A 14,315-nucleotide genomic window follows, 5' to 3' on the forward strand; every position below is an offset into this window, starting at 1 on the left:
CGCCGACCTCTTGAGACAACACACACAAACACACACACACACACACACACACACACACACACACAAACAAACACTCTTCTGGGTCATGAGAGATTAAAGCTATATATTTAGGTTACAAGAGGAGCCCAAGGCCCAGTAAACTTTTCCCATTGTAAACAAACTGAAATAGTGTCCCAGAAGTCATTCATTCCCACAGTGGTGCTGCTGGGAGGTACTGTGAACCTTTAGCAGGTAGGGCCTAGTGGAGGTCCTTAGTCACCAGAGACATGCCTTTGAGGAGGGCTGAGGAACCCTGCTGGCCCTTTCACTCTGCTTCCTGACTTAAGGTGTGAGCATGCTCTCCTGTCATGATCTGCTGCCCAAACTCATAGAGCTGCCTAACCTCTGATTAAGTCTCCAAAACCATTGTCTTTAGGACATAAGTAGTCTGTGTTGGACATTTCATCACAGCAACAGGAAGTTAACTAATATACATTGGAAAACTCAAAAATTTTAATGTTACATAATATAAACTATTATGAAAATGCCTGCTTCTTACCATTCAAAGATATAGGTCACATGAAAGACAAAAACAGAGCACATGTTTCCGATTCAAGGAAACGATAAGACATGAAAGCAAAGGCACAGTGAGATTCTAGACTAGATCCTGAAACATGGGGGAGACACTGTGAGGGATCTTTGGGAAGGATTTTTTAAAGAGCTGTTAGGTAATCATTATCTCTCAGTGGTAAATCTCCGGGTTTTGACAATTAAGTTCTTACAAGAACATCTTTCTCAAACAGAAGTATGTAAAGGAGTATCTACCAACTTACCCTGAAAAGATTTAGCAAAGCATTATGGTATGTAAATACGTGTTTGTATATGTGTGTACTTGACGTGTGCCTATAGACAGAAGATAATCAAAGTTAACTGTAGACATTTACACTCAGTCCAACCAGACAACCAGTGTCAGCAATAGAGATACATGAACATCTTCATTACAGGTACTGGCACATGCCGCAGAGCTTGGCCAGACCCTGAGGATGGCTAGACCTGCAGGCACAAGATGCAGATCCTGTCCACAGACACATCCTCAGACAAACTCAGCTGTGCTCCAAAGACTCTTTCACTGAATGCCACTGAGCCCTCCCAGGTCCTCTAGGACTAGCTCCTTCCCTTAAAGTCACATAGCAACATAACTTTGCATTAATGCTGGCAATCATGTTGGAATGCATAACTGGGGATTGGAAACTGGTTACGGTAACAATAATACTATTCTTGACATTTCTCTATTGGTTTGAAATTTTTCAAAATAGAAGCCCTCAACCTCTTATCTCCACCTCCTGAATTCTGGGATTACAAACTTTCACACTGTGCCAGGCTCTGTGTGTGTGTGTGTGTGTGTGTGTCTGTGTGTGTGTGTGTGTGTCTGTGTCTGTGTGTCTGTGTGTGTGTGTTGACTTTCTCCCATAATTTCTGTGACACTAAAACAAGTTCACAAGCTGGGCATGGTGGCACACACCTTTAATCCCAGCACTCAGGAGGCACAGGCAGGAGGATCACTGTGAGATGGAGGCCAGACTGGTTTACATATCGAGTTCCAGGCCAGCTGGGGCTACAGTGATATCCGCAAAAAACAAACAAAAAACAACAAATACAAAAACAAGTGCAGGAATGGGAGGAGTTCAAGGCCCACCTGAGCTGCTCAGGAAAACACCGTTTCAAAAACAGAAACAACAAAATGTGAAAAAGTACTACTTTGATGGACACAAAACAGCTTTTATCTCAAAGGGCATAAGAGACAATTTATTCTGGAGCCAAATATGAGTGGCCATATCCTCAAAACATGGATTGGAGTTGTCCCAAATATGATGACCCAAAATTGTAACAGTTTCATAAAGTTGTTACAGTTAAAGAACAAAAGAAAACCAGGAATCAAGGGAAGCAAGGGGTTCTTCATTACATTGGTGGAACTATCAGACAGAAAGGCAAAGTGGGAGCTGGGCAAGGTGGCACATGCCTTTAATCCCAGCACTCAGGAGGCAGAGGCAGCGGATCTCTGTGAGTTCAAGGCCAGCCTGGTCTACATAGTGAGTTCCAGGATAGCTGAGGCTACAGGGAGACCCTGTCTCAAAAAGACAAAAAAAAAAGAAAGAAGAAAGAAAGAAAGAAAGAAAGAAAGAAAGAAAGAAAGAAAGGAAAGAGAAAAAGAGAAAGAAAGGTAAAGTGGGGGCATTTCTGCTATGGGTTTCAGGTGCTATCTGATTATATTCTCAGCATTTGTAAACTACTGCTATGTTAATACATCCCAAAGGTTTCATGGGATAGTCATAAGGACATTAGGTCAGACACAGAGGTGGACATGAATGGCTGTGAAGGGGACTGAAGATAGCCCAAGTTGGCCGTTGATCTGGGACATTCCAATTCCATACAAAGTCTGATCAGTTCATTAGCCTTGTAGATTATTTAAACAGAGGCATAGCTTCCCCCTGAGCACGTCACGTCACATTGCGTTTCTGTCTCCTTTTCTGAATCCATTGATCATTCTCCCTTCCCTCTCACTGAAACCGTTTACTCAAATCATGTAAAACTGAAGCTGTGATAAGAGGAAACGTTGGCCTGATCCTCTCAAAACAAATAACAGGAATTTGGAGTCAAGACCACTAGTAAGATACCTGAGGCCTGTTATGTGCCAATCACTGAGAATGGCAGAGAAAAACAGACATCTTACCAAATCAATACCACAGCAGTGGAGGCAGGAACAAGAGGAAAAAATAGGAAAAGTAAGTCAGGGAGAAAGGACAGATAGAACAAATAGGAGGAGGATGTTTTAAAATAGGCTAATGGGGACTGGAGATATGGCTCAGTGGAAGAGTACTTGCTTTAGTATGTGCCAAGATCCTGGGTTCAAGTCTCTAAAAAAGTCAGACGAGTTAGAGTGTCTGGGGAGATGGTTCATTTGGGAGGGTGCCTGCTGCACCAGGATGAGCACCTGAGTTTGGACCCTCAGCACCCACATGTGAGCCATGTGTGGCAGAGCACGTCTGTAATCCTAATGCTGCAGGGCAGAAACAGGCAGATCCCTGGAGTTCATTGACCAGCCAGTCTAACTTCCTGCATCCCACAGGGTTAGGGTGGCACAGAGATATGCATCTGAAAAGTTCAGTGAGAGCACACTTACCATCTGCACACTTCACAACAGGTTTGCAACAAATAGAAGAGCTGCAAATAAATACTGAGTCTAGTTAAGGTTATGCATGCTCTAGTATTTAATAGCAGAATATACTGCTGTCCAAAACTGTAAAATGCATCTAATAAGAGATGGATTTCAGGATATAAAGAGGGATGGACAGAAGGACCCACAGGCAGAAAAGTAAATAAAGTAACAGAAATGACAGGTTGCAGTGATGGACATAGAGGTATAGATTTCTTCTAACTTTGCTTTAAGTTTGAAATTTTTCATACTGAAATGTCGAGGGGAAAATGCTTCCCACTCCCAGCTCCCAGCTCCTGCTGCAGCCTGACCCTCCCCATTTCCCTTTCCATCTGCCCTCTGTCCCTCCCCGCAGGAGGAAGAGTCTTTTCACCCCGGGGTTAATGCAAGACTTGGGGTAGGGCAGAGCAAAGACGACCCAGACACTTGTTCAGACATGAGGACTTTATTCCTGACCACAACAACAGGGACCAGCACAACAGCTGTAGAAGAGATAAAAGGTCAACTCCAAACAAGGTGAGGATGAGTGGAAAATTACAAGCAAGGAACTGGGGCAGGGAGTGCGGAGGTGAACATGGAAATTTAAGGAAGACATCAGGGTTGGGCTTTCTGCCTAAAGGGACACACCAGGAGTATAAGTGAAGACAGTATAGGGACAGTGAGAGAGGACAGGAACTAGATCAGATCTTGAGGATGCTCAGATGTGAAGGGAGGCGGAGGACTCTCTGTGAACTGATTTAGCAGGATTCCTTGCTGAGACTAAGCAGTACAGTTCTGGTAGGGACAAGGCAGGGGGTCAAAGCCTTGGCCTAATAGAAAAGTACAGAGGAACCTGACCAAAGTGTGGAAAAGGAGGGTCTTGGACACTGGATCCAGCCCCTCAGTGAAGGTAGGAAGGGAGGCAAGGGCACTGTAGAGAGGACAGGGTGGCCCTCAGAGACCTCTGAACTCTAGCCCCAATATTCAGGAGTCCATTGAGCAGGACCTAGGCAGGGCAGGAGTCACAGTCTGTGACACTGTATAAAAGGAGCTAAGGTTCAGAGTTATACAACACAGAGAGGCAGGGACCAGCCTGTGAGTTGGACAGGACCTCTGATCACCCAGGGATTGATCTTGCAAGAGGATTGCTCAATTCAACCCAGCCAGCCTTGTGGTGTGAGCCTGGGAGCTAAGACCTAGAGAGATTGGGGCGGGGGCGGGGGGACACCCGGCTGACCCAGCCAGCAGCCTGTGTCCCTGAAGTCCTCTCCCTATGCCCCTCCCCTGGGCTGTGGTGCATCAATCATTGGATCTGTTATATAAGTAAACTGTGCAAGTAGGAGGCAACTTATAGTCAAAATCACCAGAGCAAAAATTACCAGAAGGGAGTCTGGAGAGATGCCTCAGCAGTTAAGAACACTGGTTGCTCTTGCAGAAGACCTGGGTTCGAATTTCAGCACCCACATGGTGGCTAACAGCCGTCCATAACTCCAGTTCCAGGGGATCAAACGTCCTCTTCTGTCCTGCACAACACAGGTACACAGCAGGCTTAGCACACGTACACATAAAGTAAAATAAAACATTTAAAAAAGAAAAAAAACTACCAAATTCTCTTCCCTCCTAGGAAGTACAAAACAATCTGATGGCAAATACCAGGCACTGCACACCCACCTCTCCCTTCGGGGGCTGCATCATGGCACCAATCCTCACTCTAGCCTTAAACCTGAAGTGGGCACGTCGTCCTGGAAGCGCCCCATGTCACCTTGAGCAGGAGGTCAGGAGAGGGAACAAGGGAGAAAGTGTGACAGTGTGTGCACAAGGGACCTCAGAGCTAAGCCCCAAAGAACCCCCAAGTACTCCCCAGGGAGGCCACCTGTGACGACTACTCTAAGTAGCTTAGACACATTAGTTCTGACAGCTCAAACCTCAGATGTTCAAAATCTCAACTCTTGGCCTGTTTGATCTGGTCTCCTGCAACTTTAGGTAATGTCTTATTTGTTTGGTCAGCTTTTTACTGTAGTATCACTTCACACCCACTATTTTTTTTATTTGTGGTACTTGGGGTAAAACTGAGGACTTCACAAATGCTAGGCAAACATTTTACCACTAAGCTACATCTCCAGCCCTCTTTCCATTTTTTTTAAATTTTTCAAAAATTTATTTTTATTTTATGTGTATGTGTTTTGTCTGTATGTACGTAAGTACACCTGTGCGTGCAGTGCCCACAGAAGCCAGAGGAGAGCATTGGATCCCCTGGAACTGGAGTTACAGCTGGTTATTAGCCAGTATGTGGGTTCTGGGAACCGAACCCAGAACTTGTTGCAAGTGCTTTCAACCACTGAGCCATCTCCCCAGCCCCCTTCTTTTCACTGTGTTTTGAGATAGGGTCTCACTGTATAGCCCAGACTACCTTTGAAATTTGTATCCTCCTGCTTCAACCTCCTCAGCAGCTGGGATTACTGGCTTGTACCACCAAGCCCAAGGAACACCCCTTGAATATTGAATATTATAGATCATTTCTATCACTCCCTCGTCGTATTTCTTGCTCTAATTTAGATCAGGAAACCAACAGCCATGCAGACAGAAAACACAGCTCCCTGAGTCTTCCTCTGTCAAAAAGGGAGTCGTATTCCTCCCTTGGGCAGGAAGATTCCTGAGGCTACATGCTCAGCCACTGTTTCCTGTTTCTACCAGGGTATCAGTGGCTTAAGCTGAAACTATAGGCTGCCAGACTCAAGACACCACAGAAGCCTGCTCATTGCTACTTGCCCTAAGACGCCACCCTCTACCGCCCCCCACACCACCCCAGCCACTTACAGCCCCAAATGTGTTAATGAACCTTTGCCTGAGGCCTTATCCTAACCTTTCACATCTTACTGCATCCAATTGGAAGTGGTACTTGCAGCTCTTGACAGTGCCTTGTGGTGGTGCCTGTCCCTTGGGAATTACCGATGCCACTCTCAGGACACCTGACTCTCCAGTGAAGCCTGGACCAGACTCTCAGCAGAAGATGACAGTGTGATCACACATACCAGCACACGTCAATATGCACATGACTTGTCTCTTGACATACACCCAACCTAGTCCACCCTGGGCTTCCTCCTTCCTAGCGACAAATGACAGGGTAGGAGGTTCCTCCTGTTGTGACTTACCCTACTCAGAACAATGGCCCTGAAAGGGAAGCTCCTGAAGAATCCATTTTCTGCCCAGCATTCTGCCCAGAGGGACCTAACTAGATGTAGCCATCTCTTTCCTGGCTTTTTATGTCCACTACCTCTTTCCTGTTTAGTTAAACAGGTAAATACCATGTGCAGCTGTTTGAAGACCCCTGCCTCAGTGACTGGCAAATGCTTTCCTTATAACAGCTGGTTTACCTACCTGGGCAACGTGATTATTCTGGATCTTATAGTAGGTTTAGATGGTGGCTGAGCACAAATACTTATTAGGAATATTTTTCTTACCTGTTAGATTCCTGCTGATCAGCCCCATCTATAACCAGCCACTAGGCCACAGCAGGGTGGGGCTGATGCTGGGTGACCAAAGCTTACCACTCCCAACACAATCCCTTTTAGGTGACCTTTAAGTGCCTCCCAGTGTTTTTGGCAAAACCTGCTACCTTCACTAGGAGGTCATTTGTCAGAGCATCATTTTCAGGCACAGTGGGTGGGGTTGAGAGAAGAAACAAAGTCATATATCTGCATAGAACTAAACTCCACTCCTGAGGCCATATGTGAGCCAGGCCTGAACTGTCCTGAGCTGAGGGCTATGTCACTCTACACGGTATCCAACTGACCTCTGCCTGGGGAATAAAAGAACTAACAATCAGATTAAGGAAACAGTGCAGGGGAGCCTCACAATGCTGCTGCCCCAAAGGCCAGAGACTGCATGATCTGTTTATAGGAAACCCAAGAGCGACTGGAAAAATGAGTCTCCAGGGACAGACAGACTGGCAAGGGCCCAGTGGGTAAAAACAGTGACATCCAAGGCATCAGGGAATTTTCTGGAAGGACACATGTTCTAGATTTGTCTATACTCACTAAAATTCCTCAACACATATGAAATAGCACATTTATCATTCCTAGAATGTTGTTAAAAATTAGGTAAGCATTCCAAGCAGGGGACAATATACCAGAGTCACAGTGGGGCTCCCTAAGCAAGGCAACAAGAACAGACCATGTGCTCTGACTTTAATCCTCAGTTGCCTGCCCTCTCACATGCTTTGGCCCTAGAACCCACATAGTGTCCACAGAGCTACCAGCATGGGTGACCCGGCCCTACCCCTTCCCTGCTCTAACTCCCTCTGGTGCTCCTGGTTCCCAGAATAGGCAAGCCCTTTTGTACAGGTCTAGGCAGACTCCTTATCCTTTTAAATCCCAAAGAGACTTCCCGACCAGTGTCCAGTAGCACCATCACTCCCTCTTCCCTATCTCACTTCAAGGCAGCATTATAATTGATCTTAATTATTGATCACCCCCAACACCATCACCAGCACCAAAATTAAAGCTTAACTGGGCAATACCAGAAGCTACAACACAGGTAGCTATGGGATGTGGGAAATGGGGCCAATCTAAATGGTTATCTGTCCCTAAATGTTACAGATAACTCACAGAATTTAAAAAGGAGGGAGGGAGGAAGGGAGGGAGGAGGGAGGGAGGGAGAGAGAGAGAGAGCTCTCCATCTGAAAGGTCAAATAGAACATACTGTGAAACTATTTCATGTTTGTACTTTTTAATGTATCTACTGGAAAACTTGAAATACACACGGATTCATGTTGCATCTCTACAGGGCAGAGCTACAATGTCCCTTCCGGGGTCCAGGTCTCAGTCACCTATGTTGTCTCCAATCCCTAGAATTGTCTGGTCCAGGAAGCTCCCTGGGGAGGTTTCTTTACGGATAATGAATAATGAGTCGTAGTTACTCGGAATCCAGCCCCCCCGCCCCCGACCACCAAAGGTTCACTTATGTTTGGCAAAGTGTCCCAGGACAGGGTCTGCAGGAACCTGAAATACCAGCCCTGCTCAGGGCATTTCCAGATAGTGACTCACAAAGGCTGAACTAGAAGGCTGAAGACCCAGGAGATTAGACTGGCTGCCTTTTTCGCTTTCTGGAAAAACAAAAGTCCAGATATCAACTGGCTTGCGGGGCGGGGGGGGGGGGGGGGATATGTCCAGAAAGCAATGACTTCTCAGACTTGGTAGAGCTCAAGAAGTTGAAGACGTAGAGTAAGGGGAAGTTGTGGAGGAGGGCCATTCACGGGAGAGCCAAGAGGAGCAAGCAGGGCGCCTAGGGTGGAGGAAGGGACTGAAAGGAAGGGCGGAGCTGGGTGGAGAGGGGCAGAGAGAGGGAGCTGGCCAGCACCCGGCGGAGGGGGCAGACCCAGGCAGGGCTGGAAGAGAAGGCTAGAAGGAGGGGAGACTGAGGAAGAGAGCAAGGCAGGAAGAGAAGGGAGGGAAGAAGAAGAGGGGCGGTGGCAGCCGGAAAAGGAGGAGCCTGGAGAGGAGGGCTGCGCCTGTGCCTCCCCCCACTTCCCCCTCCCCCCCACCCCGCCCGGCCCCCGAGCGCGGGCGGCCGCCGTATAAAAGCCTGGCTTCTGCCCTAGCAGCTCAGACTACACAGCTGGAGGTTGCCTGGCATCTCTAACCCCACATCCCAGCCGACCATGGCCAGTCCCCGGCGCGCCCCGCTGCTGTTGCTGCTGACCGTCCTGGCCATGGTCTTGGCCGTGAGTTCTGCGGCCGGCGGGAGCCCACGGCAGGGGAAGCGCAAGTTGGGCGGCCTGGAGGAGGCCGATGTCAACGAGGAGGGCGTGCAGCGCGCCGTGGACTTCGCCGTGAGCGAGTACAACAAGGCCAGCAACGACGCGTACCACAGCCGCGCCATACAGGTGCTGAGTGCCCGGAAGCAGGTGCGTGTTCCCCCGCTGCGCTCTGCCTGGGCCCTGGACCGCTGCCGCCCTGGCGCCCCTGGTGGAGGCAGGGTGGACAGCCTACGCTGATGCTCCTCCCAGGAGCAGTTCTCAGTCTTTTATTTCTCTGATTCTCAGCTTGTTTCCAGGATTTCCCCCTCTGGTTTAGCCTGGAGCCCAGACAGGCGCTGGAGTTGGTACCTAGTCCCCTTAGTTCCGTTTCTAAGTGTCCACTAGGCAGAGACACACGCCAAAGATGTAAATCAGATTCCTCCGATCTTAGGACCCTACCACCAGCCGCCTGGGGGTCGGTATGAACTGCTAACTAAATGACCAGGGAGGACAGCAGACCCCTCAGTCACCCTGACTGAATAAGCACCTTATAACTTCTTACTGTAACATAAAGGCAGATTTCTAGAGCAGCTGCAACCCTAGCTCAGCGTCTAGACTCTTCTCCCCACCCTTCCAGTGTTACATTCCACATGTGTTTCTGGTTGTGTGTTTATGTGCATTTTTTAATGCTTTAAGAGTAAACACTTTAGGGTGTATTTCCAGCAAACAAGGGTGTTCTCTACATGCCCAAGATTCCATTTGGAAAACTAGGAATCAACGAACACACTCAGTTCCTTCACCCACAAACTCACTCAGTTTGCTGATGTCCACTGTGGACTCTCCAGGCATGCGCTGTTGTTCCTGTCTGGTCAGTCAGCCTGCTTTCCTCTGAGCAGCTCCTGCCCGGCTTTGTTGACTTTGGTATTGAGGCCAGCCAGCTGTGGTGAGGTCATATGCCATATGATGAAGTTCCCTTTAGCCGTAGACTGCAGGGTGTGTGGCAATGGTCCCCTGAGATGAATGACCTTGTGATGCTGTAGCCATCAGCATGTACATATGCTTTATGATGTGCCACAGTGTCCCTGAGGAGTATTTCTCAGAAGTTCCCCCACATCCTTAAGGGACACATGACTATGTAGACTGGTATGGTGGTCAAATGTTCCTTCAAGGTTGATGCAAGTACCATCAGGCTTTCCTGAGGGGCCTTGCTTCCCTCTAACTGATGGCCTTTGTGTATCCCTGGGAGCAACCTCAAGGGGCTGGTATCCCCACCCCAAGACTGCAAACCTTGGCCAATAGCCCTTCACCCGCTGAGTAAACAAGTGGGAGACTCAGGCAGCAGCATACAGTCAGTTCTCGCCAGATAAAGTGAACTATTAGTCAGGGATGAATCAGCATCTAAGGGTTCCAGGACCCCCAGGATTGACCCAAAGGAGGTCTAGAATTTAGACTACAAAAGAGTTGTGCACTAGTGTGTAGAGCTCATTTCTGCCTCCACAGATGAGTCAAGACCAGCCCCTGCTGCTATGGTCAGTTGGTAGCACAAACTTCGAAAAGTCATACGCTTCTAGGCTGCAGTGGCCGTTGCTGGCCTGTGCACCTCTCCAGTCCAGCATTACATAGAGTGAAGCTAGGGAGTTAGAGGTCCTTTGGTCTGTGAGTCGCAGGTAACAGGTGAAGAAAACCAGGACCAAAAGAATCAAGAGGCTTGCTCCTGGTTCCACAGCATAAGAGCCCTGTCCCAGGTTCCTCAGCCTGACCACGTTTCTGACAAGTTGGGTCTGGGATGCATGTGTAGGGAAAGGGCTAAATTCTCTTCATAAATTTCCAAAGAAAGATATGCTGGTAAATTACTCACTTGAATAGTCCCATGGACAATCACACTGAAGGAAGAGGACCATTTTCCCTTTGGTGTATGGAGCAGTCCATACCCTTCTGTCCATTGAGGGAAGGAGTCTGGGTAAATAAAAGGAATGGGTTCTCTCTGGGCTGCACACAGTGAGAGATTCCGCTAAAGGTTACAGTCTGTGGCCTTTCTACAATGGAATACTGTCTCGGCTTTCTGAGCCTCCGTCAGCAGGACTGAGTTAGTTCTACTCTGCAACCCAGAGCCTTTGCTTGTGCTCAGAGCAGCCCTGGGCTCCTAGAACACCTTGGCTGTCTCCCTAGAGCTAAGCCTTATCTTCCTGAGTCCACTGAAGAGATTGTTAGTCCCTGGCTTTTTCTTCTGTGCCTCATTTCTCCTCTTACTCAGCTACCTATGACATCTTGTCAGAGTTCCTCAGAATAAAAGAAGTTGCTAGCAGGGCCTGAGGCTACTTGTCTGGAAGAGTTGGCTGGTGTCCTCTGTGGGTGAATGTTCTGGCAGTTAGTCTGTGCAGGCGGGAGCCCTAGGTAAACACATTAGCTCTGTAATGTAAAGTAACTGCCTGCATGTGAACTTGGCTAGAGTGCTGTTAATGAATCCTGCTCTTTTCACTGTAGATCGTGGCTGGAATAAACTACTATGTGGAAGTGGAGCTAGGCAGAACTACATGTACCAAGTCTCAACCAAACTTGGCTGACTGTCCTTTCCATGACCAGCCCCATCTGATGAGGGTATGTACCTGATATGGACCTGGGGCCAATCATGCAGGCAAAGGGTTGGTGAATATCAGTTTGTGTGTAAGTGTATGGATGTGTTTGGAAAGTCTGTGCAGGCAGATAGGAAAGTGTGTGTGTGTGTGTGTGTGTGTGTGTGGTGTGTATGTAGGGAGAGTGGTGATTCAGATGGGTACAGGTGGATGTGGGGCACATGTAGTTCATGCCAGTGCAGACCTGTGCTCATGTAGGGTCGGGGGAGGGGTATATGTGCACATGATTAATTTAATGGCTAATTGATTTTACCCTGGGAGTTGGGGTACTGGGAGGAAAATTCTCCTTTTGGACTAGAGGAGGCAGCTCTAGGGATCCTTGCTAGGGCGAAGGGCTCTGTTTGATCCCAGCCAGGACCACCTTCCTAGACCACACTAAACAGAACAGAGCCTAGTAAGTGTTTGAAGCCCTCCCATGCCTCTTCCACTGAGCCCCCAGGCTCTCTCTGGATGGGACTAGTTCTTGTGAATGACTTTGTTGATAGCTACACTCCCCTTACCACCCTGCACCTTGCCACTTTCAGGGGTGTGTCTCATGGCCCTGCTTCCTCCTAGTGCTCCTCTTAGTGCTGGCCTGGATAGAGCCTTTTCCAATGCCCTGACCTCCAGGGCTCTCATGCCTTACATAGGCTGCTCCTTAGCAGGCTGTGCTGGAGCAGAGCGTAGGGAACCCTTGAACCAGGAAAGGGAACACATTGGGAGACTGGCAGCAATGGGAGGGGGCATGAGCACACTGAGCAAAGGTAGGCTGGCATCCTGGGGTGTCCCAGGGGTTTCAGAGAAAAAGTCCCACCTCCGTCACTCCACACTCGGATTCCATCATCTTGGGCTGGGTACTGTTTTAACTCTAACCCCATGCTGATGTTCCTCTCTGTTGCCTTTTGCAGAAAGCACTTTGCTCCTTCCAGATCTACTCTGTGCCCTGGAAGGGCACACACTCCCTGACGAAATCCAGCTGTAAGATTGCTTGAGGTTTGAGCCCAGTAGGGAAGTGCAAACCACCCCTTACTCATACCCATTCCCTGTAGTTGCCTGTCCCTCAGAGGGGTGCTCCATCTTTGGAGAACATCTCTCTGGCGTGCCAGCAGTAGTAGACAGTAAAGATGGCTACTGCAGGCAGGTTCTTCACATCTGAATGGCTATCTCCTGGATACTTTCTTCTCCTTGCTTTTGGGATGCAAGGTATCTGAAGGATACAGCATGTTCATACCTTACTCAATAAAAAAGTTCCTTTGGCTCCTTCTGAGTTGGTTCTGTGGCTGGATGTGCAGGGAGGAAGGAAAGAGAAAACAGGACCTGAAGACTTACACCCATGTGAACATCAGGATGAGCCCTACTACCTTTTCAGATATCCAGATCCAGAGCAGAGAGGTAGGGAAACCAGTGTCAGCTACAGTGGTTCCTGGAAGATGTACAAGTGCCAGGAGTGATCTGAGCTGCCACACTGGGAGCTGCTGCCTTTGGAAAGGAATCAGTGAGGCAGGCAGAGGGTGCCATGGCTGCATCTGACTGCACCTGGTTTTGCAGAGGTGACTGATAGGGGAATCACCCCCTTCCCTACTCAGAGCACCAAGACTCCAAGACTCCATACATGATGATTCCTGTCTACTTCTACTAGTTAAATATACAGGCCCTTACATGAAATGGAGACTGAGGGGTTTTCTTTGTTTTTTTTGTTTTTTTGTTTTTTTTTTTTTTTTTTTTTTTTTTTTTGGAGAGAGAGAGAGAGAGAGAGAAAGAAACTGATATGGAAAACAACAACTAGCATCTCAGACAGGGTGACATAACCCAGAGCCCAGGTACCCTTCTCATTCACCCTCCGCCACTGTGGTCCATAGGAGTGACAACTGGATGCTCACTGCCCATCTCTGCCCTGACTTAACACAAATCCTTTTATGCAGCTTCGTGGGGGAATTTTAGCACAAATTGACATAAGGTCGACTTCTATTTCCTAGGGATACGTTTTAATTAATAACATCACGTCAGTGCAGTGTCATGACTGCATAGAACAGGACATCTCAGTGTCCTGGGAGGCTGCAGTGCTGAAGTACATGTTTTCACGTCCTTTCCCCACTGTCCTTCCACCTGCCACTCACTGCAGGCAGGATGGTCAGAGCTGCTCTAGGAAGCTGTCTTGAGGCCATTGGCATGAACTCTGAACTTGGTGCCCTGTTTCCTGGGCCTTGCAGCCGGGACTTTCTCTTTTATGATATACAGCTAAAGTCCCTGGGATGAGAGAAGGGAAGCCTCACCTAGGAGACCATGAGCTCCCGTGACCTAAGTCTATGATGATGATGCAGAGTAGGGGGCTTAGTGTCCTCATTGCCCAGGGCCTTGTGCAGAGCAGCTGGCGCAGCATTGAGGGTCTGGGATCTGGCCCCCACATGGAAGTGCTCGCAGGCGTCTATGTGGACGAAGCACCTTGCTGGACATGAGTCACATTATTCTGCATTAGCTCTTCCTAGGGAAGGTGGAGTGGGGAGCTGTGCCCAGACTTCCCATCCTCCCTCCCCTGTGTCTATTCCCTCTCATTCTCTCTACCCTCAGTGTGCAGGGATGCAGGCTGCCCTATCCCAGGACCCCATAGAAACAATGACCTGCAGTTGCTTACACCTTGGGTTTAGGGTAAACCGGGTAAGGATCATCTCTGCTCAGCCCAGAGACCCTGGCCACCCACATGTCCTACAGAGGAAGGACGTGTACCCTAGCCATGTATCCTCTGTACTAAGTTCATTGAAAATGTTTGATACAGATGCATACTTATATAATATTA

The 14,315-nt window shown here is 48.4% G+C and overlaps 1 protein-coding gene across 1 annotated transcript; it reads left to right on the plus strand.

The window, feature by feature from the left end:
- Nucleotides 1–8,736: 8,736 nt before the first annotated feature.
- LOC103731643 (cystatin-C) lies at nt 8,737–12,784 on the plus strand. The gene is made up of 3 exons (XM_008830022.3): nt 8,737–9,077; nt 11,394–11,507; nt 12,430–12,784. The coding sequence occupies exons 1-3, from the start codon at nt 8,832–8,834 to the stop codon at nt 12,511–12,513; spliced, it is 444 nt and encodes a 147-aa protein (XP_008828244.1). The 5' UTR covers nt 8,737–8,831; the 3' UTR covers nt 12,514–12,784.
- The last annotated feature ends 1,531 nt before the right edge of the window (nt 12,785–14,315 follow it).

The sequence above is a fragment of the Nannospalax galili genome, unplaced genomic scaffold (genome assembly GCF_000622305.1).
Source record: "Nannospalax galili isolate Female #2095 unplaced genomic scaffold, S.galili_v1.0 scaffold1174, whole genome shotgun sequence".
NCBI classification, from domain to species: domain Eukaryota; kingdom Metazoa; phylum Chordata; class Mammalia; order Rodentia; family Spalacidae; genus Nannospalax; species Nannospalax galili.